This window comes from Parasteatoda tepidariorum, chromosome 7 (genome assembly GCF_982258835.1).
Source record: "Parasteatoda tepidariorum strain Cologne lab strain chromosome 7, Ptep-v5.0, whole genome shotgun sequence".
Lineage (NCBI taxonomy): Eukaryota > Metazoa > Arthropoda > Arachnida > Araneae > Theridiidae > Parasteatoda > Parasteatoda tepidariorum.
The window spans coordinates 77,683,961-77,710,909 of NC_141761.1; the positions used below are offsets into that span (position 1 = coordinate 77,683,961).

Genomic DNA, 26,949 nt, shown 5'->3' on the forward strand with positions numbered 1-26,949 from the left:
AATTACGATTGAAAATTTCAGTTAGGTAGGACATTACTGCTGTGGAAAAGAAAAATCAACGTAAGCGACGAAAAATTGAAAGTTGAGATTTATATATATAGCATCTCTGTATGATAAACTACATATGCTGCAAGAAAAAGATTTTTCAAAGATAAGTTTTGTTTTATCAGTTTTCAGAAATTCTGCTTTAGCGTTCATTAACAATAGAAAGAAATAAGCCGGCAAGCTACTTTTTCTGGAATCTATCATGAAGCACTTACATTGTTTTTTTTTAATTGCACGGCAAGTTAGCAAGTGTGTCCTTAGACAGTACATTCTAAGTAAGTTAGAATGTACTCTCTAGCTCTTTGCTCATATTATAGTGGTTGCTTTACATTTGAGAACAATTACACATATTTCTAGAGGTTTGCAAAATTTGTTGAATTAGTGTCACCAGAATGGCTACACTGCACCATAAAAGGTTAAGAAAACAATTGTAAAAACTGTATTCACTTTTACTTCACACAGAAATTTTATAATGAAAAACCATAATCTCCATTTTAGGAAAACATAAATTTGGTACTTGGAAGTGCTGTATAATATCTTAACCGACATTCTATTGCCACCACTTTTAAAATAGTTTGTGATTTCAGACTGTTGGAAAAAACGAATAAATAAATTTGGATTTAATAACTTATAATGGAATTCATATAACGATATCAAGTTACGAAATTATTTTTGAAAAAATTAGACGCATATTTCCCACAATATCTTTTTTTTAATGAAACACAAATATCTAGAATGCAATCAAATTAATTACATTAAATTGTAATTGATTACATTAAATTAAATTACAATCTAAAAGTGTTAAATTAAAACTTTGGCGTATTGAATCCAGCATCGATAACAGCAAGAAGAAGGATGACGTGAAGGATATTTAAGCCAGACTAATACGCTTTAAAATAAAACTATGAAACCTTTTAAGGACAAACAATGGAAAATACTTATCAAACTTTATTTTATAAAACAATATCATCATCACAACGAGTTTTAAACTCTAAGAACAGAATTTGTAATCACCTTGCACCATTATTGTTTATATGCAGTGATGTGGATGAAAATACAAATATTTCATTTATTTCAAATTCTATGTTTATGATTAACTTACCTCTCTCGTTTGAAAACAAACCAAGAATTTAATCAGGAATTGGAATAGAAGGTTCAAGCAACACAAAACTAATATAATTAACAAAAGTAATTTTCCACATTATATTAAGGAATATTAAAGATTATTTTTCAAAACACTGAATTGAACAAACGCTTGGCTTATTAACCTAATTTTCTATTTAATTCAAAACTTTAAACTAATCTGTGAGTACAAGTAAAAAAAATAATAATTAATCTAATAAATGTCCCGCATTCGATTTGAATACTCTTTCCTTAAATTTACAATGTACAACAAAAATTAAATTGCATTTGAATACTAGCATATTTTGATATTCTTGAGAATATCTTAATAATACATAGAGCTTAAAATAGAAATTTTGTTTCAAAATAAAATTTAGAGTATCCCTTGTCACCAAATTTTGAACATTTTTACATTACTTAAACACATAAATATTTATACTGAGTGACCACTAAAAGTCTGACCCGCTGTGAACGTAAATTAAAAAACACGGTTTGAGATTTTTAAAAAAATGCTCCGCTTGCTGCGTTGTTATTAGAGAAACAATAGATTTTGAAAAATACATAGCATAGTCGCCACTAGATGGAGTCGGCGACAACCTGTCATAGGAATACAGAATGAACGTCTTCTAGTTTTGAGTTGTTGGGCATGTTCATGCTAAAGTTTGTTCTGAAAAGCTGGTGTTTTCTATGAAACAACGAATATTTCTAGTGTTAAAATTTCAACAACTGAAACACAGTGTTGTGAAAACCAGATCAGTTTCCAACAAAAATTTTATGTGACTACAGAACTGGTGAAGGACACAATTAAAAGTTTGTTTACAACATTTTGAAATATTTTTTTACACTGCGAAATTTTCAAAATGTATTGCTTTTCTAATAACAATGCAGCAAGTGACGCTTCTTTTATCTCAAACAGTGTTTTTTTTTATGTTCGAAATGGGTCAGTCATTTAGCTGACGGTATTTACTGTAAGAAATTAGAGATGAGAATTTCGAATCCACTAAGCTCGAATCCTTTGAATTTTAAAAACTATCCAAAGCTTTGATAGAAGTTTTTTTAATTTCTTTTTACTCGACTCTTTTGAATCCGAAATTGGAAATTGTCAAAAATTTTCTAAAAATTAGAAAGTTTTAAGCTATGTTCTACTTTATACATCGTTACCTTTTTAATAAAAATCTTTTTCCTTGATGCATTTCTGTAACTTTGCAGGAGTCAAAAGACAGCAGAAAATTTAACAACTTGGATTCGAAAGAACTTAGAATTCATCTCACCTCTAATTTAAATAAATAAAAATGTCTAGTTATATTTTTCAACAGTTTAACTATCTATACTTAATCCAGACGAAGTTTCAGATGATATTGAAGAGTACCTCCAACGGTTTCTAACAGTTTGATATAGGTTTTATGCTAACAAACTTCTCTTTTTTTAACTATCGCTCTTAAAAGCACAAAATTTTCCGCTGCACTATCTATCTGCTCTATTTCTGCACAAAAGTATATTCTCCATAATCACTTTAAATAACCTCGATGTAAATTTTTATTGATGTTTATAATAGCATTTAAGAAAAAATTTTCCATTTCATTTTATTCTTACGCTACTTTCGGGTAAAATCCGAATCAAAAAGTGGAATCATAAAACCAAATCGAAGGAAACCAATTCGCCATGTTGAATCGGGTTTTACCCGGAAACAGAGTTCAAAAAATACTAATTCAGCTCTCCGTTTTAGCCGAAAACTGCTCTTTCGGCGGGATATTGATTATCATATTTGACCATTTTAAGGTAGAGTTATATTTTACTAAAACTTTCTTATTTTTCCAAATTTTATTCTCCATTTTTAAATTCAACCAAAATTGCATTCGATTTAAACCCTTTTTTAATGCATTTTATAACCCACTTTTGACTCAATTTTGTACCTGCAGCTTCTTTTCACAGTTTCGAAATCATTTAATAACAAAGCATTCGATGTTTTTCTGTTTTAAAGATTAATAGCGTTTTATTTTTATTTGCTTACTCTTCGCATTACTCTTGCATGACTTTTTCAGCATCTATTTCTCCCTTTTTAATCTAAATATAAAAAAGCATTTTTGTTCACCCTCTTTTACTCTTCATTTTTTCAAAACTATATTAAACACACCAGTCTAACTGTATCTTCTCATTTCCTTAATTACGCAGGGGGATCTCTCGAGATGTTTATGACGGAAGATCAAAAGAAGTACTACAACGCAATGAAAAAAATGGGTGACAAGAAACCCGTTAAAGCAATCCCTAGACCTAGAGTAAGTACAATAAGGATTGGTTAAACATTAGATCCTTTTCATTAATAAATCAATTAAAATCAAAATATTATAAAAGGATATTATATCGAATCCATAGCCATACTTACATCAAGCCACCTGCACTGGGAAAAAATGTATGGCCAGAACTAACTTTAAAAAAAAAAAACAGTAAAGCAATCCTAAGACCTAGAGTAAGTACAATAAGGATTGGTTAAACATTAGATCCCTTCCATTAATAAATCAATTAAAATCAAAATATTATAAAAGGATATATCGAATCCATACCCATACTTACATCAAGCCACCTGCACTGAGAAAAAATTTATGGCCAGAACTAACTTTAAAAAAAAAACAGTAAAGCAATCCTAAGGCCTAGAGTAAGTACAATAAGGATTGGTTAAACATTAGATCCCTTCCATTAATAAATCAATTAAAATCAAAATATTATAAAAGGATATATCGAATCCATAGCCATACTTACATCAAGCCACCTGCACTCAAAAAAAATGTATGGCCAGAACTAACTTTAAAAAAAAAAACAGTAAAGCAATCCTAAGGCCTAGAGTAAGTACAATAAGGATTGGTTAAACATTAGATCCCTTCCATTAATAAATCAATTAAAATCAAAATATTATAAAAGGATATTATATCGAATCCATAGCCATACTTACATCAAGCCACCTGCACTGAGAGAAAATTTATGGCCAGAACTAACTTCAAAAAAAAAAGTAAAGCAATCCTGAGACCTAGAGTAAGTACAATAAGGATTGGTTAAACTTTAGACCCCCTTCATTAATAAGTCAATTGATATCAAAACGATAAGGATATTATATCGAATAAACCTTATCCATACTTACATTAAGCTACCTACACGGAGAAAAAAAAGTGTGATCAAAACTACAAGAATATAGTAAAATTGACTGTGTCTCTGGCTCCATGAGAGTACCAGAAAGCTCAGTAATTTTTATCGAAGCGCTTTGATAGTGATTTTTTATAAAATTAACAATAGAATGTCTTTATAATGTGTCATAAAATTTGATAAATGTGGTAAAATTTGATAATTTTATCATGATTTATTAGAGCATGGCATACGAACCATTCGGTTGAATTTATTTTCAGTTTTGTATTTTTTACGAAGTGTGTGGTAATAAGAGCTATGATTTTGAAAACCACAATTTCCAATTAACCATTGCCATATGAACGGAAAAATTACTCAAATGAATGGTTTAAATGCCGTATATTTTCGTTTTATTGATCAGAATTTTCTTTTTTTTTTTTTACCAGAAAATTTTGTCACTACTCTACTATAGGGTAATTTTACTAAAAAAAAGTTTTCTCCGTGTGCAATCCGAGAATGATAAACTTTCTTGCTAATAAAAGATACTATAAACAAGTAATTATTATGCAAAACAAAACGGGAAAAAAGTGGAAAGATCACTCCAAAACATGAAATAATCTTTAGCCTGAAAAATGCCCCGATCACTCCCAGCCACGTTTTTAAATCCACTGTGGGAAATTCCGGATCAAATTACGATTTAAAATACTGGCACTTTGGGTGCATCATCCGTAAAATCTGTTTTTACCGTAATTTTGACAATAATATTTATCAAATTAGAGTGATTCAGAGATTTTACGGTAATTATTACTCCAAAAATTACGGTATATCAGATTTGTCGTTCAGTAACATGTTCCGGTAGCAAAGAATTTTTGGGTAAAAAGTACCGGCACCTTGAGTGACTTTACTTTTTACTGCAATTTCATCCAGAATTTTTTTCATTTTACACTTTTCAATGATAATTACAATGGAACAATTCCTGCTCTTTAGCAAGGTTTTATCAAAAAGTAACATTGCTTTACAAAGTCATGACATTTCCTTAGAACAGAGAGAAGCTGAGGTTTTTCATTCGAAATTATAATTTTTTTAAATCAAAAGTCAATTTTCAAGCCTTTTTACAATAACTTCTCTCCATAGTTATTAAACAAGGAACTATTTTTAAGTAAAACCTAGCTGAGCAGCGGAAATAGTTTAATAGATGGGGCTTAGCAAACATTTTAACATTCATCACCTTCTATGACATTTTCCATTTTATATTTTAAGTTAAAAAAATATAATCTATGTGAATTAATTTAGGAAAGCATGACTAATGATTGAGACTTAAGCTTTTGAATACAACTGTTGATTGATAACGAGCTATTTTCAGGTCATACCCAACTAAATAGCAGAAATCGTTTCCTGGATGAGGCGAACATACAGCATTTATCACTTTCTACAACATTTTCCATTTGATTTTTTAAGTAAAAAAAGTGGAATCTTTGTGCCTTAATTTTTGAAATTATGACTACTGATTGAAACTTGAGCTTTCAAATGCAACTGTTGATAGATGACAAACCATTCTAAGCTCAAACCTAACTGAATAGTTTAGCCTGTTATATATATTTACTATAATAGACTATATTAACTATAAAAAACTATATTAACTATAATAAATTTCTACAGCATTTTTAATTTGATATTTCAAGTAAATGTCTTTGTGCATTTACAAAACAGGTCTGTTATTGTCAGACCTTATAAACTACAATGCTTTTTACCAATTTATAAAACGTGTTTCATAGACTTTATTTGTTTTTTATTCTAGTTCAAACCACAAGCAATAGTTTTCGACTTGACTACCAACACCAAATTCGATATGGCGATCATGTTATTTATTGGCATGAATATGATAGTTATGGCAATGGACCACTACCAAATAGAAGACGGATTGAATGCGGTGCTTGACAGACTCAACGTCTTTTTCATCGCCGTTTTCACAACTGAATGCGTGCTCAAAATATTTGCTTTCCGATGGCATTATTTCAAGGAGCCGTGGAATGTATTCGACTTTGTAGTGGTTAGCCTATCTATCTTAGGTTAGTAGAAATATTCATTTGCATATTCATACATTCTGGAAATATATATTTATGTACAGCTTGGGCCTTTGAGTACAGGATGGCAATTATTGAGCTATAGTTCGTTCACCAGGAGTTGGCACTTGGCTCCACCTCCTCGGACGAAGAGTTCATTTCAGAGCGGGAGTAAGAGGAGAAAAGTCTCCGCTCTTGAAATTGAGACAAGCCTTAATGCGAGCCAAACGCAAACAGCGAATTCTTTTTCAGTCACTTATCACGCTTTATCATCTGCTATTATACATTCCGTTACTCTAGCTAATTAAATATATTGCAGTAAAATGTCTCAAAAAGGACAAACTATTCACTTAAAGGAGAGAAATATCATCAAATTTATGAAATATTTAATGTTAAAAAAATGCACATAAAGATTGTGATATAAATATTTTTGTCATACGATTGCCAAATAGTAACGTTGTTCAGGATTGTTCACATCCTTCTCCAAAAAATAGCAAAATAGTATTGTCGAAAACCACGTGATGAAGGAGGAGCCAAGTGCCAACTCCTGGTGAACGAACTATATATAAAATGACATTTTCAAAGACAACTGAGTTCAAATATTCCATGCTAATTCTTAAAGTAATAATAGATGTTCGGATTTGCACATTTGTGCAACTGAAACGCGAATCTTCGATGCAAATTACTCGTTCTCTTTGATTACTGTTCGATCGTAACTGCAATTGCTATTCAATATCACAATCAAACTTGCGTTACATCACAATTCACAATCAAACTCGAACCTCTCGATAAAGCATATCTTTTGCGGTAGCTCACGTGCGTTATATTCTTTCTCCGCCAACGAAAGAATTCGCAGACATTTTAACAAATGTTTGTTGGGAAAAGATTTTTAACTGTAACTTTTGAATTAGCATTCTCTTTCAGAATTTCGCACTTATGCGTGTCTGTAATCATCTGATATATAACTTAAATGATTGAAATATTTTACGGTATTAAATACGTGAATAATATTTTAATTTGAAATAATTATTTTAATCAATTTTGCATACAATAATGATGTGTTTTCACTTTTAAGATTTCCCTTAAAAAAAGTTTAAGCTCTCATGATCATGTATTTTAATTTTCCATAAAATGTGATGAAAGTATTCTTAACATTCTTAAAATCTAATTATTTGTAATTCTCAATATGTTGACAATTTTAAAATTTTTATGCATCGTAAAACGCGGATCGGAAAACGTAAGTCTGAATTAAGAGCAATTGTTTAAGAACTGTAATGAGATAACAAAATTGCAATAAACTTGTACAGAAATCATATTTAATCTAATAATCTAAGCTTGCTTTTAGAAGTAGTAAATTACGAACTTGAGTTAAAGCGACTACTGATAAATATTGAATCTTAGTTCTAGATTTCCATCCGGAAATTATTCTATGAATGGTAAATGCAGTTATTCGATGCACTTGTATCTAAATTAGAAAAAATAGTATCACATTGTTCAACTTGCCTATTATTTACATAAAATTATCACGGAGTTAATCCTATCCCTCTTAATTCTGTCTATTACCACGGCTAAAAGAGAGTATCTGCTTTGTGATTGATCAAAAACAGTTCGAATAAACTTAGCCATCGAAGTCAAACTATCATGCTGGTCAGGTGACGGAAAACATTCGTAGCGATACAGTTGAATAAAAAGAACAGAGATTTTTTTCGAATAAATCGAGCAGAATTCAGTAATTCGATCGAATTTCGTTTAGTTTGCATAACGGCCTTTAGAATATCGTATATGTCACGCTCGTATTTCTTAGGGCTATAATAATTTAAGGCTATTATGAGTTTTTTAAAATTCGTTGATGCTTCGAGACATCCATGCTTTTTAACTTTTAATGGCCTTCTGAGTTAAAAAATGAATGACGCTTCTGATCCCTGTATTAGCTTTGGGATTTTTTACGTATACTTTTTCTTCAGCATTTCCCCATAAAATTGAGTCACAAGGATTGAGATTTGTGGGATAGCGTGGCCATGTGATTTCCATCCCAGAGGCCTCTTAGTATCCAGTAACTAAAATATATTTTACGAAGTTTAATTCAGGGCTTTAAAAAATACATCGAGTCAATAAGGTCGTGCTCTGTCCTGCAGAAACCACATGTTTTTTTGAATCTACGTCTCTTAGAATAATGGAGATAAAATCATTTAAGTGAACCATTTTGACTCGTTGTTAATTTTTTATAGTTATAACATTAGAACTAGCTGCTTTCAGCTTGTCCTCAAACACAATTTTCTCTTCAGCCACGCTCAGGCTGTTATAGATGGAATAGTAAACCTTGACGATGACCATCGGTACTCGCTCAGAAACGCTGTTTTTCGAAATTGTCATTAAGAAATGAACAAGAGAGCGCCCGCTGGAAAAAAAAAGCAGCATGCTATGCGTTCAACTACCTAGTTTTTGCTACATCTCGCCAACGGTTCAAAAAATATTTGAGGGTTTTTTTTTTATCTCAATGATTATCATCCTGTATATTTACTAGTAATACATTTGCCTGAAGATTCACCTTGCACTTGATTTCACTTTAAAACTGTCTTGATCATGATATTATTACACTGATTCTGATTATAGATATTATGATTTGTTCATTTATTTATGTTTTACTGTTTCTATAACGTAAAATATAATTGATGTAAAGAAGTTCCTAAATAAAGAAAGACAACGCATGTAAAGCACAAATAAAACCATAAAACAGACATATTATAATTTTTGTTTCATACTAAAGAACTTTTTTCAGGATGGAAAAACAGAATAAAATGGAGGAAAAAGGGAGGTTGCAACAAAGAAATTAGTAGTTTAATCAACACGGGGATAGTGAACAAATTTTAAAAAGTTAATCAACAAAGGAAGAAAGATAAGAAGCGGGTGTTGGGGTAGGGGAAAACACCCGCTGTGTAAGATGTAGAAACAAAAATAGTTTTCAAATATAAGGAAAGAATGGAATTCTAGTAATGTTGTTAACTAACTAATAAAATGTTTCAAAATATGAAATAATTCCCATAAATCTAGGTCAGAGGTTAAAGATCAGAATTATGTTATATATTTTAGCAGAAGAAAACTCAAACCTATGATTAGGATTCCAGTTGTGTTCCCCGTTCTCCTTCTTCCTTTCCTTGTTTCGACACTGAGGAAAGTCCTTGATTATTGAACGGAAAATTTTTTTGTTTCATTTTTTGTGACTTTATTTTTGCTTTTTCCATATTACTACCTTTATTTTCATGTACAGAACAACCCTTTTTGGGTTTATGTAAAGACGTTAAATTTTTGTGCAAATCAAGCGAACGATATCAATCTAGTTTTTAATTCCTCATAAGAATTAGGGCAATAATTTAAAATAAAAAATAAAAACTTCTTCCGAAGACTAGAAAAGAAAAAAAATTACGTTTAATTTTAGCGATATAAGAAACACTGTCGCAAAGCTGCACCTTCGTTAAATTAATCCTTTCCTTTATAATTATATGCTTCTTTTATAATTGTTGCCTATTATTTGCTTCATTAAACTAATCTTACTCTTTATATTAATCTTATTCCTTAAATTAATCTTATACTTAAATACATTGTAAAAATGCATTCATTTATTCATATCATATTGTAAGAATGTATCCATTGTATCTTTATTTTTAATGATTTCTAGCTTTTAAAATTAGTTTATAACTGCAAAAAAATATCTTAATTTTGATGAAGTATATGTTTCTGTCTTCCAGGTGTTGTGTTGAAAGATTTAATCGAGAAATATTTTGTATCTCCAACACTCCTTCGAGTAGTCCGTGTAGTCAAAGTAGGCCGTGTGCTTCGATTGGTAAAAGGAGCACGTGGAATTCGGACACTACTATTTGCACTTGCCATGTCATTACCTGCCCTTTTCAATATTTGTCTCCTGCTTTTCTTAGTAATGTTCATCTACGCCATTTTTGGCATGTCTTTCTTCATGCACGTGAAACACCGTTACGGCATAGATGAGAACTTCAACTTTGAAACATTTGGCCAGTCCATGATTCTCCTGTTCCAGATGTCCACTTCTGCTGGCTGGGACGGAGTATTGGCAGGCATCATGGCGGATGAAGACTGTGATCCTCCTGACCCCGATAATGACGTTCCCGGTAGCTGCGGAAGCAGGGGAATTGCAGTCGCTTATCTAGTCACCTATCTAATCATTAGTTTTCTGATCATCATCAACATGTATATTGCTGTCATTCTAGAAAACTACAGTCAGGCAACAGAGGACGTGCAAGAGGGACTGACAGCAGATGACTACGACATGTACTATGAGATATGGCAACGTTTCGATCCAGACGGTACCCAATTTATCAAGTACGAGTATTTGAGCGACTTCCTGGATGCTTTGGAAGAGCCACTGCAGATCCCGAAGCCTAACAAGTACAAAATCATTTCGATGGACATCGCCATCTGCAAAGGAGACCTCATCTTCTGTGTCGATATTTTAGATGCGTTGACGAAGGACTTCTTCGCAAGGAAAGGTCACGTCATCGAGGAGAATGCTGAAATCGCTGAAGTAGTGCCTAATAAAGATCGAGGTGGTCTAGAGGCAATCAGTAGTACACTGTATAGACAGAGAGAAGAATATGCTGCACGTGTTCTCCAGCAAGCCTTTAAACGCCTAATGGGCATGAGTAGTTCAGAACCTAAGCCCCAACAAACTGCCATCGTGGTTGAGAGCGATGGACACGTGACCAAGAATGGACATAAGGTCGTCATTCACTCTAGGTCTCCAAGTGTCACTAGCCGCTCCACAAATGTGTGATAATTACTGAATACGGGCATTCGGGCAGGGTTATATACCTTTTAAGGCTTTGTACACAGCAAATGACAGCAGGCTTGCTCTCTCTGAGCTCAAATTGAGCTCGAACCAAAGGGGCTGCATGAAGCGTATATTTTTATATTGTATATGCAGAGGCTCACTAACGTCTGCTTGCAACACGTGTACTTGGTTCTCTAAACCAACGTTTTCCAATGTTATTTTTCTAACAATTAGTTTACACTAATTATCTATTTACACTAAATGTAAATACGCAAGAAAAGTCTATGCTAAGGCTATCATAGTATTTGTTGCCAGAAAAAAAGTATATATAATTTTAATACTGAGTTCTGATTTTAAGTGGTATGTAAAAAAAGCTAGTCTGATGTAGTTCATTAATTTATTTTTAAAAATATTTGAAGCCATGAAAGCTTTTATTGTTAAAGTTTTAGCAAATAACACGAACTTCATGGAATGTGTAAAAGTGGCACAGAAGAGTGCGGAAGTGTGTAGAGCTGTGTCAAAGGAGAAGCCGCTATTTGGCGGAAGAAAGAAACTGTTTACCTACTTTTTTGGTGATAGTATATTTTGAAGCTTCCAAATCCATTTCGAGCTCTTTCCAGATATCCGTGAAAGAGAGAGAGTGAAAAATATATATACAAGGGGGTTACGTATAGAATGTCAAACAAACTATACCGTTTGTTTGTTCCTAAGAAATATGTAGGATATATCGTTTGTTGACCAATCCGTTGTTTGTTGAGTTGACTAGCTTGTTCATTAGTATAATATTCTAGATAAATTGTTTTGAATAGGCCACTGCGAGCTAATGAGAGAGCATAGGTTATTTTTTTAATTCATAAGACTGCACTCAAGTTCGGAGAATGATTAGGACTTGTTGTTTTATTGTTGCCTTGTGCATTAACTAGCACCTGGACTTCAACGAAGTTTAAAAAAAGAAGTGTGATAGACAAGTCAAAGAGAGCGGAGCAAGTGAAAATGTCAGAGCACAAATCAACATCCGTTTAAAAGTACAGTATATATAAGTATATATCACAAATATACATGTATGTACTTAACACTAAAACGGAGATATCTCATAGTGATAAAGCCATCGATATAGGAGTTCCTCAGCAGTTCTCTTTCATGCTTCCCATGAGTAGAAGCAGTAGCCTTTCACGTCTACAGAGGAACACCTAGACAGGATGTCATTTCAAGAAACGTGTGTAGAACACTTGTACAAACAGCAAAAAAAATATATATTAATCAGGGTTACATACTGGGCAGGGGAGGAATTGCCAACAAATTTTTCATGTCCTATCTCTCTTTGCACACAGTAACTTTTAGGTGTATAACACTCCAAGCTCAGTTTCTTGCCCTATCCCTCGAGGACAGAAGAAGAAGGTGTGATTTACGAGTGACGTATGAATACGTCATGGCCTTTTCCGTCAGCCACTCAGGAGCAACCCCGCTCTATTAAGAGGTTTCATTTATCATGTGCCTTTCTGCGTTGTTATTGCTGTCCCATAAACAGCAAAGTCTTGCATCATAAAATTCAGCAAACGGTTCGGAATTGCTTAAATTTAGCTTCTTTCCAATCCTTATTCCGGCACACCCGAACATAATACATTAATTTCTATAGAAAGTCCAGAATAAATAAATAAATATATTATATATATACATATATATAACTATAGCAAAAAATGTCCGTGTACATGTATATATGTATAAATTGATGAGTTGTTAAATATATATACATATACACGAAAAAAAAATTTATTCACGAGCTTAGTCCCACGTCCCGACTTGAAGCTCATATTAAAGTTAATGAAACAGCACATTGCTTTTTAGTATTGAAAGCTCAAAGTTCCATAAAACCTTTTATTTTCCTTACATAAATGACCACTAAGAGTAGTAATTATGCTCCATTTTGGTGCAAAAAGGATAAAAATAATTATCAGAATTCGCTTCAAAACAAACAAACATTGCGAACATCTTTTTTTAAGAAAAAATAAATAAAATCAATTGTGGGGAAATCTTACTTTTCATATTCTCAGTTGCCTTTGTCAAAGTTTTTCTCTTGTTTGAGAAAAATAAAATCTCGAATAAAAACAATCATCATATTTCATTGTAAAATCACAAAATTCTTGCATAAATTAATCTCCTGTTAAATCTATTAGCAGGACTTATAGCATTTAGAAATTAATACCTAAACCCAAACTAGGAGAATAGATACTCCAATTTAGGCCCTTTTAGCATTACTGAAAATTTACTAGCTTTCTTAAAAAATAACGCCACACTCTGAAACAGCTGAAAACTGATCTCCTCCATCCTATTTCTTAGAGAAATTTTACGTTTAAAACAGCCTGAACTATTAAAGATTATCCTCCATTGTATATTCTGAAATGCGCTATTGGAAGAAATATTCCATTGCAACGCTAATATTACTACTAATACTACTACTACTACTAATGAGAAGCTTCAAGAAGTTGACTCGCCATTTCCATTTTGAACACCAAGTTTCAATCATTTTTCTCAATTCTGCCTTTTCAGCTTGTACTTACTTTGTAAGACGTTTTGAATTTCACAGTTTGTACCATACTGCCTGTAAATACATCATTGAATAAATTTTTGATAATTTATCACAACGAACCAATGCTCAAGCAAAGACATGTTTGTAGTGTGTAGTTTATGCCTTGTTATAATAAATTAATTATATGCTAAACACTCTCACTCTAAATGCATGACACAAATATTATACTTAAGCAGAAAAATAAAGATAAGGCCATCCTTACTACTTAAAACTTTACTACGCAGAAATCAAAGATCTATAGGAACATTCTTATTAAAGAATAAGCATTTAACCTTTAACTTCTACCAAGCAGCTACAGATTGCATGTAAGGATACGTGATAAAAGTGGAAGCTGAGAACTCAATTGTGTATTGAGAAAACAACACTCTTACTCTAAATAAATGATAAATATTATAAAGCAGAAAAATAAGCATAAGTTAAACATATTTAAAGGCCATCTTTATAACCAAAGCCTTAAAACTAGATTTACAACGCAAAAATAAATGATTAATGAACTTTCTTACTGAAGAATAAGCATACTTTCTATCACTCAGCTACAGATTACATGTAAGGATAAAAATACGTGATAAAAGCGAAAGAAGTCAATTGTGTATTGAAAAAACTATAATCTCACTCTAAATACATGACAAATATTATAAGACAGAAAAATGCGCATAAGTTAAATATATTTAAAGGCCATCCTGCCAACAAAATTTTAGAACTAGATTTACTACGCAAAAGTCAAAGATTTAGGTTTTTTCTTACTAAAGAATAAGCATTTAACCTTAAACTTCTATCACAAAACTACAGATTACGAGTAAAGATAAAAATACGTGAAAAAAGCTGAAGCTGAAGCGTCGATTGCGTATTGAGAGAACAACACTCTCACTCTAACTACATGTCAAATATTATATTTAAGCAGAAAGCATAAGTTAAACATATTTAACTGCTTAAGTTAAGCATAGGCTACACATATTTATTATGCATTACCAGCATAAGTTAAACATGTTTAACTTCTGCTGGTATTGCATATTAATTATAACATTATAATTAATCACATCAATAATATAATTTAAATAATCTTCATTGTTAAACATATTTAAAGACCATCCGTACTACCAAACCTTAAAACTAGATTTACAACGTAAAAACTAAAGATTTAAGAACTTTCTTATTAAAGAATAAGCTTTTAATCATTAACTTCTCTCACGCCGCTAAAGATTACGTGCAAAGATAAAAATACATGAAAAAAGCGAAAGCAGAAAAATCAATTATGTACTGAAAGAACACCGGGACATAAGCTACTTTTACCACCAAAAAATTTTTTCAGTAAGGAGATTTTGCATATTTCTTTTTCTTCCCCAAACCGTGACATTACTGTATTTTAACCCAAAACGTTTCTTAAAACTTTTTTTCCGCAACGATATTGCTCATCCTGTCATTTGTTTTGTCCATATAACTCTTTTCTAAGTTTAAAAAATAAGATGGTAGCGTGTAAGTATCATTCCTGCTCTAAACTTTTCTACTTTACTTCTTTTTTTCCTCCATTCACTTCCAATTTGCCTCACTCGGGATTACTTAGAGATCTATTTTCTACACTGCTTGACAATTGCTAAGGAACAACTGATTTTTGCAAAGTAGCGTTCTTGACAGTTGGTCAACAATAGTAAATCAAGTGTATGTAAAGCAGTACCCGTTATGCGTATGAAAGGCGGTGTACAGTCCGCAAAAGATATCACCCTGAATAACTTTCGTTCTAATGATCCGATTTTCACGTACTAAGTGTCAATCTTAATGGTTCCTGGGGGTGACCTCAAATATGCTAATTAATTAGTGCTAACTATTAATTAAGTTACGAAATCAGACACAAAAACGTACTTTCTCTGAATAAACATATATTTTTTTTTACATATTTGGAATCTAGACACTTGAATTAGGGGGGGTAGACAAAATTTTAAAACAATTGGGTCGTAAATTGGGTTGCAATAAAGGTTTATATATTTGGCGATAGTCCAGAAAACCGCCAAAAAAAGTCGCCTGCGCAAATAAATATTTTAAGATACCCCTTGACTGATTCAAAAGAGAAACGCTTAATTTTACTAGGTTGCTAGGCAACCAATTTCTGACTGTAAAAAAATTGAAATAATGTTTTGTGATTGCTCTGAGAGGTTTAATTAATAGTTAATAGAAAACACCTCGAAGTTTCTAGGCAATAGACAATTTTTAAGTTCATTTATGTCCAAAAAGCAAAATAAATAAATAAAATAAAAAATTATTTTAATCTCTTTTGAAAAGAAAATTTGAATCGATTTATAAGTTTTCAGAATTTAAATACATGAACTTTTTATCTGATATTATTTAGATTATGCTATTTTTGCTATGTTTATTCGAGGATTTCATACTAAAATCAAATTAACATAACTTATAATAGCTATATACAAAATTTTAGGGATAATGAATTTTACAGCTTTAATCGAGTCTTCTAGGCATGAAAGTTTGAAGAAAAAAAAAGTGCATGAAAAATAAAATGTAGATTGTATAGTAATTCTAATGCACATTCACAAGGTTTTCTGTAATTTACGATTTCTTTTTTCTATAACTCAATGAATTGCTGAATGTTTAGTGGCATTTTAAAAACATTGAAATATGTTATGTTTAAGAATAAGATATTGAAATAATATGTTGCATATTGTATGATTCATTGTTTAAAAAATTGCTTCATTTTGCTAGATATTTACGTTACATGGTTTTCTTTGGATAAAGATGATTAGCAAATAGCATCCACATGTTTCGATACATTCTGAAACTTACGTTCCCAAATTCACCATAAAATGTCGCACAGCATATTCTTCAATTACGATAAGCTACATTTACCACCAAATACTGCTACTATGATTATTTTTGTTATATATATATCATATATATATATATATATATATATATATATATATATATATATATATATATATATATATATATCTGATATGATACTCTCTTTTTAAACAGAGCTCGTAAGGCTCTTAAGATACTGAAATGGGGGCACGAAAACTTAAAAGATTTTTTTTTCCCTAATGCCCGCCTGTGTTAACATCAGTCAATTCAGGCATCTACAGGGCGACAGATATCTGTGTGGCCTAAAGATTCCTAACGAGCATCAAACATTCTCAAAATTAAGTGTTCATTCACTGGAAAATTTAGTGTTTATAAAATTTAAGAACTGTTCCTTCACTTGGTTATCTTACTACTTATTATTTAAACCACCAAAAGCTTAAAACAATATTATGTAAGTTATCTAAATTTTTTTTACATAATTTGCATTTAATAACAAATATGTCGACATGCATTTAATAACAAATACGTCATTTAGCTAAAATTACAAATTTTGAAATTTTTATGATTTTTTTTTAAAGGCAAGCTAAGCTTAAGTATTCCTTCACTGGTTAGTTTACCCTATAAGATTTTGAGAAATTTGCGATGTTGTGAGAGATGCTTAAAAATGTTGACTGCGTATTTTTATTAATATTTATAAAATATATATTCAAGAAATTGATGAATATTTTATTCCAAATTTATTCATTCGTATGTATATTATTGAAATTTTATCAGTTATTGAGAAAAAAAATAATAATAATCACATTAAAGAAGCACAATCTGTTGTTTAATCATATTCTATCAGAAGCATGCTTTTATAAAACTCCACATTCTCTGAATAAAATGTATTTTATTCAATAAAATGTTTTATTCAAATTTCTTTACTAAATTGCAAATAGAATTTTAGACGACTAAAGAAGAAACATCGTATTTTATAGCTTAAAAAAATAAAAATGAAAAGATAAGCAAACGATTATTAGCGAAAAAAATATGAATGAAATTTTATGCTAAGCGCGCGAAGTCAAGTCCTCGCAAGTTTATCACATTTTAATATTAATCGCTCCATTTAATCATTTCTTCATTGTCGCCAAATTATTTTTTTAAAAATAATTAATTTTAATTTTTCTCAGCTTCTAATAAATAAAAACAGTTGAAACTTTAGATTTTTCAATTGAAAAATATGTAGATTAATATGGTATAAAAAAATTCATACCTTATAATTCAAAAATTTTTCATCCTTAATTTAATTAAATAATAAAAAATAATTAACAATTATTAAAAATTGTTTTTTTCGTGAAATTATCTTTGGGTAAATGAGTTTTATGACTGGGTGAAATTTTCTTCGAATTGCTTTATTAGTTTTTAAAATATGACTAAAAACGTAAAAAGTAAAATTAACATTAAGGGGTACGAACTTTGGATCGCTCTCCTGACCAAACTATGGGGACCATATTTCCCAGATTGCGGCTACTCCCTATATTTTGAAGGTTAAGAATCCAAATATGTAAGAAAAAATATATGTTTATTCAGAGAAAGTACGTTTTTGTGTCTGATTTCGTAACTTAATTAATAGTTAGCACTAATTAATTAGCATATTTGAGGTCACCCCCAGGAACCATTAAGATTAACACTTAGTTCGTGAAAATCCGATCATTAGAACGAAAGTTATTCAGGGTGATATCTTTTTTTTTTTGCCGACTGTACACAATCTCTTCATTCATTCGAAAATACATGCGGTTAGGTGTTTGACCAAAATAGCACCTGGGCTTATTTCTGAGAAATTCAATGCTTAAGATATTAATAATTAAGTGAAAAATGTTAGCACGATATCATTTGAGTTCTTACGATCGTGGACGAGCAGTTAGACGATTGGAAGCTAGTCAAATTGGCATCACTGTGACTGCAGTAATGGGAGTGTAAAAAGTATCATCTCGGGATTAAAAAATACCGTTAACGTCTCCACGCCTGAAATTGAGACAACCCGTAATGCTCGCCAAACTCAAACAGTGAATTCTTTTTCAGTCACTTACTTAGCGTTATCATCTGCTAAATATATTGCATCAAAATGTCTCAAAAAAGACAAACTATTCACTCAAAGGAAAGAGATATCAATTTCATGAAATATTTAATGTTAAAAAAATGCTTATTAAGATTGCGTACTAAATATTTTAGTCATACGATCGCCAAATAATACGATCGCCTTGTTCAAGATTGTTAATATCCTTCTCCCAAAAATAGCGAAATAGTATCGTCGGATACCACGTGATGAAGGCGGAGACAAATGCCAACTCCAGGTGAACGAACTATACTCCCAAATAGCGCAAAGCAACAGAAATGTCACTCCTAGGCAGAGAGCAGCAGACCTTGCAACCACTACCGATGCACATGTTTTTGCCAGAAGCATCTCACGGCAATAAAATCAAGTTGGTTTGCATGCACGGAAACCTGTTCGATGCATCCCCCTTTAACCACGCCATTAACTTTAACCATTGTCGAGAACGATTACGTTGGTGTAAGGAACGTATTGGTTGGTGTTACCAGCAAAAGTTCAGAGTAATGTTCTTCAATAAATCCCTATTCACAATGGCAAGTGATTCTGGCTACCCAGTTAGTGAGGAGGAAGAGGGGGACACGTCGTACACAACAATAGGTTCATGAACGTGATCAGTATGGACCGTACGCATCAGTGTGGGCAGGCATCATGCACAATGGCTTCACACTTCAAATCTTTGAACGGGGTAGTGTTACATAGCAGCGGTCTTGCAGAGAGATTTTTCTGGGTCTTGTTTTTCTTATTAGGGGTGTGGTAGGACCAGACTTTCTGTTTATGGACTACAATGCGCAGTCACACAGGTGCGCTGAGGCATCAAACACACTAGAAAGTAAAGATACCGACCGTATGCAATGGCCTGTGTACTCCTCTGACTTAAATTCCTATTGATCCTCTTGGCAGACGTATTTCGCAAAGGACACTCCTTTTCTAAACCGTGTGTAAGTGCCGAAAACTGCCGTAAGAGAGGAGTGTGACAATATCCCCAAAGGACTTTTCGAGAGCATGAATATCAGAAATGCGCATTAGTATCTGAGATAATCACTCATCTTACTATTTTCTTTTAATCAGAAGACCCATTTTTCTTGGCCAATGAGCATCTTTTTTATTTTTTTATTTTATTATTTTTTGATACGTTGATATCTGAACAAATATTGCATATTAATAAATGCACAATGTCTCTACAAAATACATACTTAGTTTCATTACATCAATCAACGTCTGTTATTAACTATTCCGAAAAATGTGACTCTTCCTTAGCAATTGTCCAGTGTATTTAATGGAAGAAAAATACTAAATTAAGAGCATACGTTTTAAAAATTAATTCATTATTGTAAATTTTGATTTACGGTTACACTCTATGTTTTCATGCTTGAAAACTTCCAAAACATATAAGATAAAGTCAAAAAAAATTAATAACAAATGAACATGCTAGTAAATAGTTACTCCGTAATATGGGGTAACTTAGATCAGCAAAAAAAATTTTACAAATTCAATAAGAAGCTTATTTTACTTGATGATAAGGTAACAAGAGTTTAAAATAAATCTACCCTGTAAATACTAAAGGAAAAAAAATTTTATTGCAGGAGTTTTAGATATGAAATAAATGTAAAAACTAAACAGGTTGTGTTATTTATCTTCGTAATCTCTGTGATTTCTATGGTTTAAAAGCCAACTAACACTGTTAAACGGTTAACCGTTAACATTCAAACTTTAAATAATATTGCTCCGGCCAGGTGGCAGAGTTGTCAGGGTACCAGACTGCAAAGTCAATAGTAGTTGGTTGGAATCCCGCTCGGGGCTTCTGTGGCAGTGTGACGTGGGTAATGTTGTTCATCTCCGTGACTCAGGCTTAAAGGAGCCCATTGGATAACATTAAATTAGCAACACTTCTGACATCTTCCGCGAGAACGTAACAAAACACGTAAGCATAAAGAACGTAAAGGCACAGTGCCAGCCGTTCGAAAAATACAATGTTGTTAAATTTGACTTCTGAAATTTACTCAGCAAAAGTGGTAATACTCACGTGGTTTAAGTAACCCTGAATGACGGTAACTATGAAAATAAGAAATTAGATATCTCTAGCCGTACTCTCTCTCTGTGAATGTACGGAAAATGAAATATTTAAAAAACTTTTTTCTTTTTTTGGTACTGCCAGGGTAAAAATAGATAGGTAGCAGTATAGGGTTTGCAAGGATCACAATATATATTTTAATGCCTCATTTATGAAATTAGTTCTAAAAATTTTCATGCATAGTTATAGAAAAAGAACAAGAATTTTCAAAACTACACTTATTTTAAAGGGAGTTATTTGAGAAACAGAACAAAAGAAAGTTTAAAAAAAAGAAAAAAAAAACTAAGCACTATTCAAAAGATGTATCAGAAAGATATAGCTTATTACAATTATTATTTACAATTTATAGCATACGCTATAAATTGTAAATAATGTTTGAGTTATGTAGGCAGAGTGGAGCGCAAACAAGATCACTATGCAAAATCTGACTTGTATTATTTCTTCGATTCAATAATAGTTTATTGCCATGGCCAATAACCACAATCAACCCAGGTTAATCGAAATTAGAGGCCACTGATGCGATTCCATGCAGACCATGAGCGAATTGTATTCCTGTATGACCAACAGAACTATAATTTTTAACTATAGTTTCATAATTCCAGATAAACTTAAGATTCAATTAATCATTCACGTAAAGACGCAATTCATTAATCATGAATGTTAAATGTATAGAAATGAAAGTCAAAGAATCTGAGAAACGATGCAACAGTAGTTAAAGGTTAATAATTTACTGCGAATAGAAAGCTTGATTATAGAACAAAAAACAAAACGTATAAACCAGCGAGTACAAATATTTGAAGAGCTGAATGGATGACACGAGTGAGAGACATTTTAGTAATTGAAGTTTATAAGTCATTCGTTTTTGTTTCGTCGCTTTTTATTATAGGAAGACATAACTCACCACATATATATGGTATGAGGTATATTTTTTTGACCCTTCCTCTTTAAAAAAAGGGAGGATTTTTAATGGTTTCTGTGAGTAGTATTTGTCAGTTTTCAAGGTGGACTTTTAATTTTTTTTCAATGAGTGTAATTTTATTTGAAAAGCTAATATATGTATATATATATATATATATATATATATATATATATATATATATATATATATATATATATATATATATATATATATATATATATATATATATATATATATATATATATATATATATATATATATATATATATATATATATATATATATATATATATATATATATATATATATATATATATATATATATATATATATATATATATATATAGTTAGTTAGTTAGTTTCAAATTAAAGGATATATATGGTTCATTCTCACAAAAACAGTCATTTTCATGTCCCCAGTATATTTTATGTTTGTTTTACAACTTACGAAGAAAAAAAATTCAGGGAAAGTGTCCTTCAGAATGCAGGCTAACAAAAGAATACAAATAAAATTATCAATTTTTATTTTTTATTTATTTTAGGTAATTAAAATGTACCAATATGTCATTCCCTCACTTGTCCCCACTGTTGATTTAAAAAACGAAAAAATTGTTTCTGAAATAAAAATAAAAAAATTTACAAATTCGTGTTTCTTATTTCAGACTATTGAAATATAGAATTCAGAAAATCAATTTTAAATTTAATTTCTGATAAAAATATTAACACAGCACTATTTTAAACTTTGTCCCTAGTGTTTCGCGTCATTCCCTCACAACAATGTTCTTATCACCTGCAATCTTCTTAGAATAAAAATATTTTAATAGTCCCGCAGTGGACTGATCGTTAAGACACGGCTCCCAGCAGATCACCGAAGTCAAGCATCACTGGCTGCGGTCAGTGTGCGGGTAAGTGACCACTTGGATCAGTCTGCGTAGGGACCGAGGGTGTTCGGTATTGGTCCTCGTTAAACTGTGCTACCGTAAAGTGCTCGACTTCGCGCGCAGGTCGTCGGGCTACCGAAGCGGGGGTGCCATCCCCTCCGCAGAGGATCGAAATTGTGATGGCATGTCTTCGGATCATCCTCCGGGATGTTTCCGAGACCATCGCCAATAGCCAATTGTGCAGCTCTAGTGCGACGTAAATTAACAACAAGAAATAACAACAACAAATATTTTAATAAAAACTTTAGCAGTTAACAACTGGTATCATAGAACAAAATTGCAGTATGTTTCCATCTTCACTTTAAGAAGCTTTGCTGTGGAATAAATTTGAATGAATCAAACTAGGTAAAATTTTTTACATTTGTCATTCCCTCATGTCGTTTTTTAGAGTAAAATAAAATACAACTTCATCGAGAAAATGGATAATTATATGTTGCTTTCTTGTATGAATATAATGGTATGTGATTGATTTCAGAAATTAATTAGGCCTAACTGTTATTCTTAAATTTTATTAAATTTGTCATTCCCTCACTTGTGTATAAAGTGAGGGAATGATGTTGAAGTAAGGGAATGATTCAAGATGAGTATATTATAAAAAAAAAATTTTTGTTCAATCGTGCTAACCAATTTTATTTCCCAAACCTTTAAAAACTATTAAGTATATAAAACTAAATTATAATAAATGTTAGATATACTTAGTATGTTATCATTTTCAAACTTGAGGTAGCTGAACTTAGAGAAAAACATGTATTAAAATAAAATATCATTCCCTCACTTTTTAACCAGTGAAATTAATTAATTTATTTAAATATTAAGTATAATTTATAGGATATATACTTTCTTTATAATGCCATTACGTATTTCTATTAATATAAAAAGTTTCAGAGCTTTTTATTCACTTTACTTTTTTGGGATTTTATGAACTGAAAAATGACAGTTTTCGTGAGAATGACCCATATAAAACTGAATAAAAATATTTTTACCAGTTTTAATATAAAAAATATCTAAAGCAGTTGAAAAACTTTAAATATTTTCGATATTTTCATTAAAAACTAGTAGTTTCATTTTTAAAAAATGACACTTTCTTAATCTATAAAGAGTTTTATAAAATTGTTGGGCTTTTTATCGATGGTGATAAACAAAGCTATCATGATAAATTAATATACTCTCCTTTTTTTCATAACTTGGGTGAGTTGCATAGTTCCAAAATTAAACAACTAATCCATTTAGTGATGAAGCTTTCTCATTATTAGCTTGTTTGCCGTGAATCTAAAAGACAAGAGAACTCAGCGGAAAAAACTCGAAGGGTAAATGTATAACAGGCAGCGGCATTTAACCCTAAAAAAACATCAGTATCAATCCAAGTATTAAAAATATTAAACAGTGCTTATTAATAATAGTAGTATTTCATACACATAATTTCCTAAATATTTTATGAAGAAAAAGATTAAAATTTAAAAAAATCTACCTGAACAACTGAAAAAAAAAATTTTTTTTTTCAGTAGTTCGAGTAGATAAATAAAAATAAATTCAAAGGTTATAAAATTTAATAAATAAATGCATCAAAAAATTTATTATGTATTTCTGTTGTAGAAAAAGAAATGCTATATTTTCACATTTTAAAATAAATTCTGTCTATGTTTACGGGGCTTGAGACGAGCATAATGGCATAGAATGTATGAATAGTAAAAAAAAGGAACTAAATAGAATTATCATCATTATTGGCGAAGAATCATACTTAACCATGCAACGTTAAAGATAAGCCAACTAAAATCGTCAATTACATTTATCTATCCACGAAAAATCCGCCAATCTCCCTCTCATCTCCAAATTTGCAAATGCGATTTTTTTTCATATCCAATGAGAATGGCCCTTTAACGTGAAACAAAATTGTGATGGTATTCTTCAGATCATCCTCAGGGATGTTTCCCAGACCGTCACCAAGAGCCCATTGTGCAGCTCTAGTGCGACGTAAATGAACGACAATAACAGTAACAGGGTTGTTTTCCAAATCTTCGTCAATAGCCCATTGTGCAGTTTTAGTACGACGTAAATAAAATACCTACCTAACTGCCAAAATTTAATTCTCGAGCGAATTTTTTCGTATGCAGTAAAAACGATTGCTAATGGACAATTCTCATTTGCAAGCAATTCGCATTTCCCAATACATGCCAATGCTAATCTCGCATTCAAGATCAGATTCTCGCTCGCATCTCCAAGTTTTTATATGAGATTCTTCGCATGCTGTGTGAATAGCTCCCTAAAGGAAACAGCAAGTGTATATCCAAAGTTATCCAACGGTTACTTTTCATCTGCGCATGTGATCGCAACGCGAGTAGTGTCTCTGTTTCTAAACAGTCATTCTTAATATGTGTGAAAAAAAATTGAGTATGTAAACTCTGATACGAGAGTAGGAACTTCACTTACGAGGTGCTCGCGGTTAAATGTATTTCGCCAACTAGTTTCTTATTCGCATCTCCGAATTCGTATAAATGATCTTTCAGCCTCTAGTTTGAACTGTATCGAATGAAACGTTCTTACTGTATGAGATGTAGACACGTCTGATATCAATCGAAGGAGAATGAGATCATGATTGGTAGCAAATATTTTCCTACCAAAACGTCCCCAATCAGGTTCTCCATGTCTCTCTAAAATGATAAGATGTGCTAGAACCGCATGCTGTGAGAATTTCTCTTAAGCAATCATTTACACTAAATGCAATTCACGCACTTCGGATTACTGTCAATTGGCAATTGAAATGGGCAACAGGTGGCGTACAGCAGAACTCTCTACCTATGGATGGTTGACCGGGTAAACTAGAGCAGTGGTTCCTGAACTTTTTTGTCTCGTGGACCCCTTGCCATGTTATTCGGTTTTGGGTAAACCCCTTTTTTCCTGCTATTGATTTTTTTGCAAATTCATCAACTTCAAATGTGTTTTTGACAGCTGGTATAGTGCTACTCACCGTGAAGGATTTAAACCTCTAACTGTTGTGAAGTGTAGTGTGAAAAACTTAAGAAAAAACACTTGTTAATTTTATACATTTTTTAATTAAATTCAAATTAATTTACCGCGGAAACCAATTTACCACGGAAAAAGGTTTTTTTGTTACAAAATAAACCTTACACGCAAAGAAAATAAAAACGCACGCGGGTGGAGCTGCAGGCAACTGCTAGTTTATAATAATTCAGTTTCTTATAATCAGAAAATAATCCTAATGACTTAAATTTTAATAAAATGTTTGCTTCATAGCTACTTTTATAAATTATGTAGAATGTAGATAGATATATGTCTTTATATTATAAAAGTAGTATAATGTAAGTAAATAGGTACTATCAGTGTATATTGATTATTCCATTCATGAAATGCCAAAATTAAAATCACGACCTCCTTATATGAGACCAACTATCGCTGACCCCCATTTCCACTTCATGAACCCCCAATTTTTTTTTCTCTTGGCATGGACCCCTTGCAGGTTGTCTTCGACTCCTAGGGGTCAATATAGACCACTTTGGCAATCACTGCTCCAGAGGCTAAAATTTGTCGTAAGATTTCCGGGTAACTACTTCCGATTGATTTCTAAGCTTAAACATGAAAAAGCACGCTAACCAATATTATAATAATTGTAGGGTTTACAATATAACGTGTTCTTTCAATTTAAATTTCAACGAAACAAGCAACAAAAGTATTCGGAAAACTCCGCAAGCATGTTGTGATGCAACTCAAAAAATTACAAACGGTGATATTTTGAACAACTATAGCCAAATAAGGGATAACACTCAAAACATGTCAAACCTTACACTTTATTTATGTTTTGATATTAGTTTTCTTAAACTTCATTCTTTATTTTACCTTTTTTAGTTTCTATAGAATTAAAAAAGGTAAAATAAAGAAGTTTCAATAATGATTTTTATTGAAACTTAAAATTTTTTGATAAAAATTATTGTCAAAAAACTTTTTTCTTTAAATTAAATTACATAAAATTATGATGCTTATGTATACTTTTCGCTTATTTTAATGTTTGAAGTAATATGATTCTTAAAACTATGGAATATAAAGTTTAAATAGGCCTTTTATGTTATATCATTAAATTTAGTAAAACTATTTCTCAGGCATTAGATTTTAACTCTAATAGGAAGATACATATTTTTCTCTGTTTATTTACAAATATTTTTTCCGATTTGTTTTGGATGTTCCTCCTCTAAAAAAAAAGAGATGCCATTTTGTTTTCGTTTACAAAAGAAAGAATATCAAACATATTTCTTTTTTAAATTTAATATGTCACAATAAAGAAGGAACGTCACAATGCTACACGCTACATTAAAGACATCTCCAGAGAAACTGAATAACTGTTCATATAGAAATCGCAGGTATTCGTCTCAT

The 26,949-nt window shown here is 31.4% G+C and overlaps 1 protein-coding gene across 2 annotated transcripts in view; it reads left to right on the forward strand.

Annotated features, from left to right (window-relative positions):
- The window catches only part of LOC107457578 (sodium channel protein para), a 274,399-nt gene extending 261,595 nt beyond the window's left edge, over positions 1–12,804 (forward strand). The window contains exons 30-32 of one of the 2 annotated variants that reach the window (XM_087168094.1): positions 3,340–3,443; positions 6,080–6,350; positions 10,091–12,804. In XM_087168094.1, coding sequence (XP_087024220.1) covers positions 3,340–3,443; positions 6,080–6,350; positions 10,091–11,148 — 1,433 coding nt within the window. In that variant the 3' untranslated portion in view covers positions 11,149–12,804. Of the gene's footprint in view, positions 1–3,338; positions 3,444–6,079; positions 6,351–10,090 lie in introns of both variants that reach the window. The other variant, XM_087168092.1, reaches the window with a different exon arrangement.
- Positions 12,805–26,949: the final 14,145 nt, after the last annotated feature.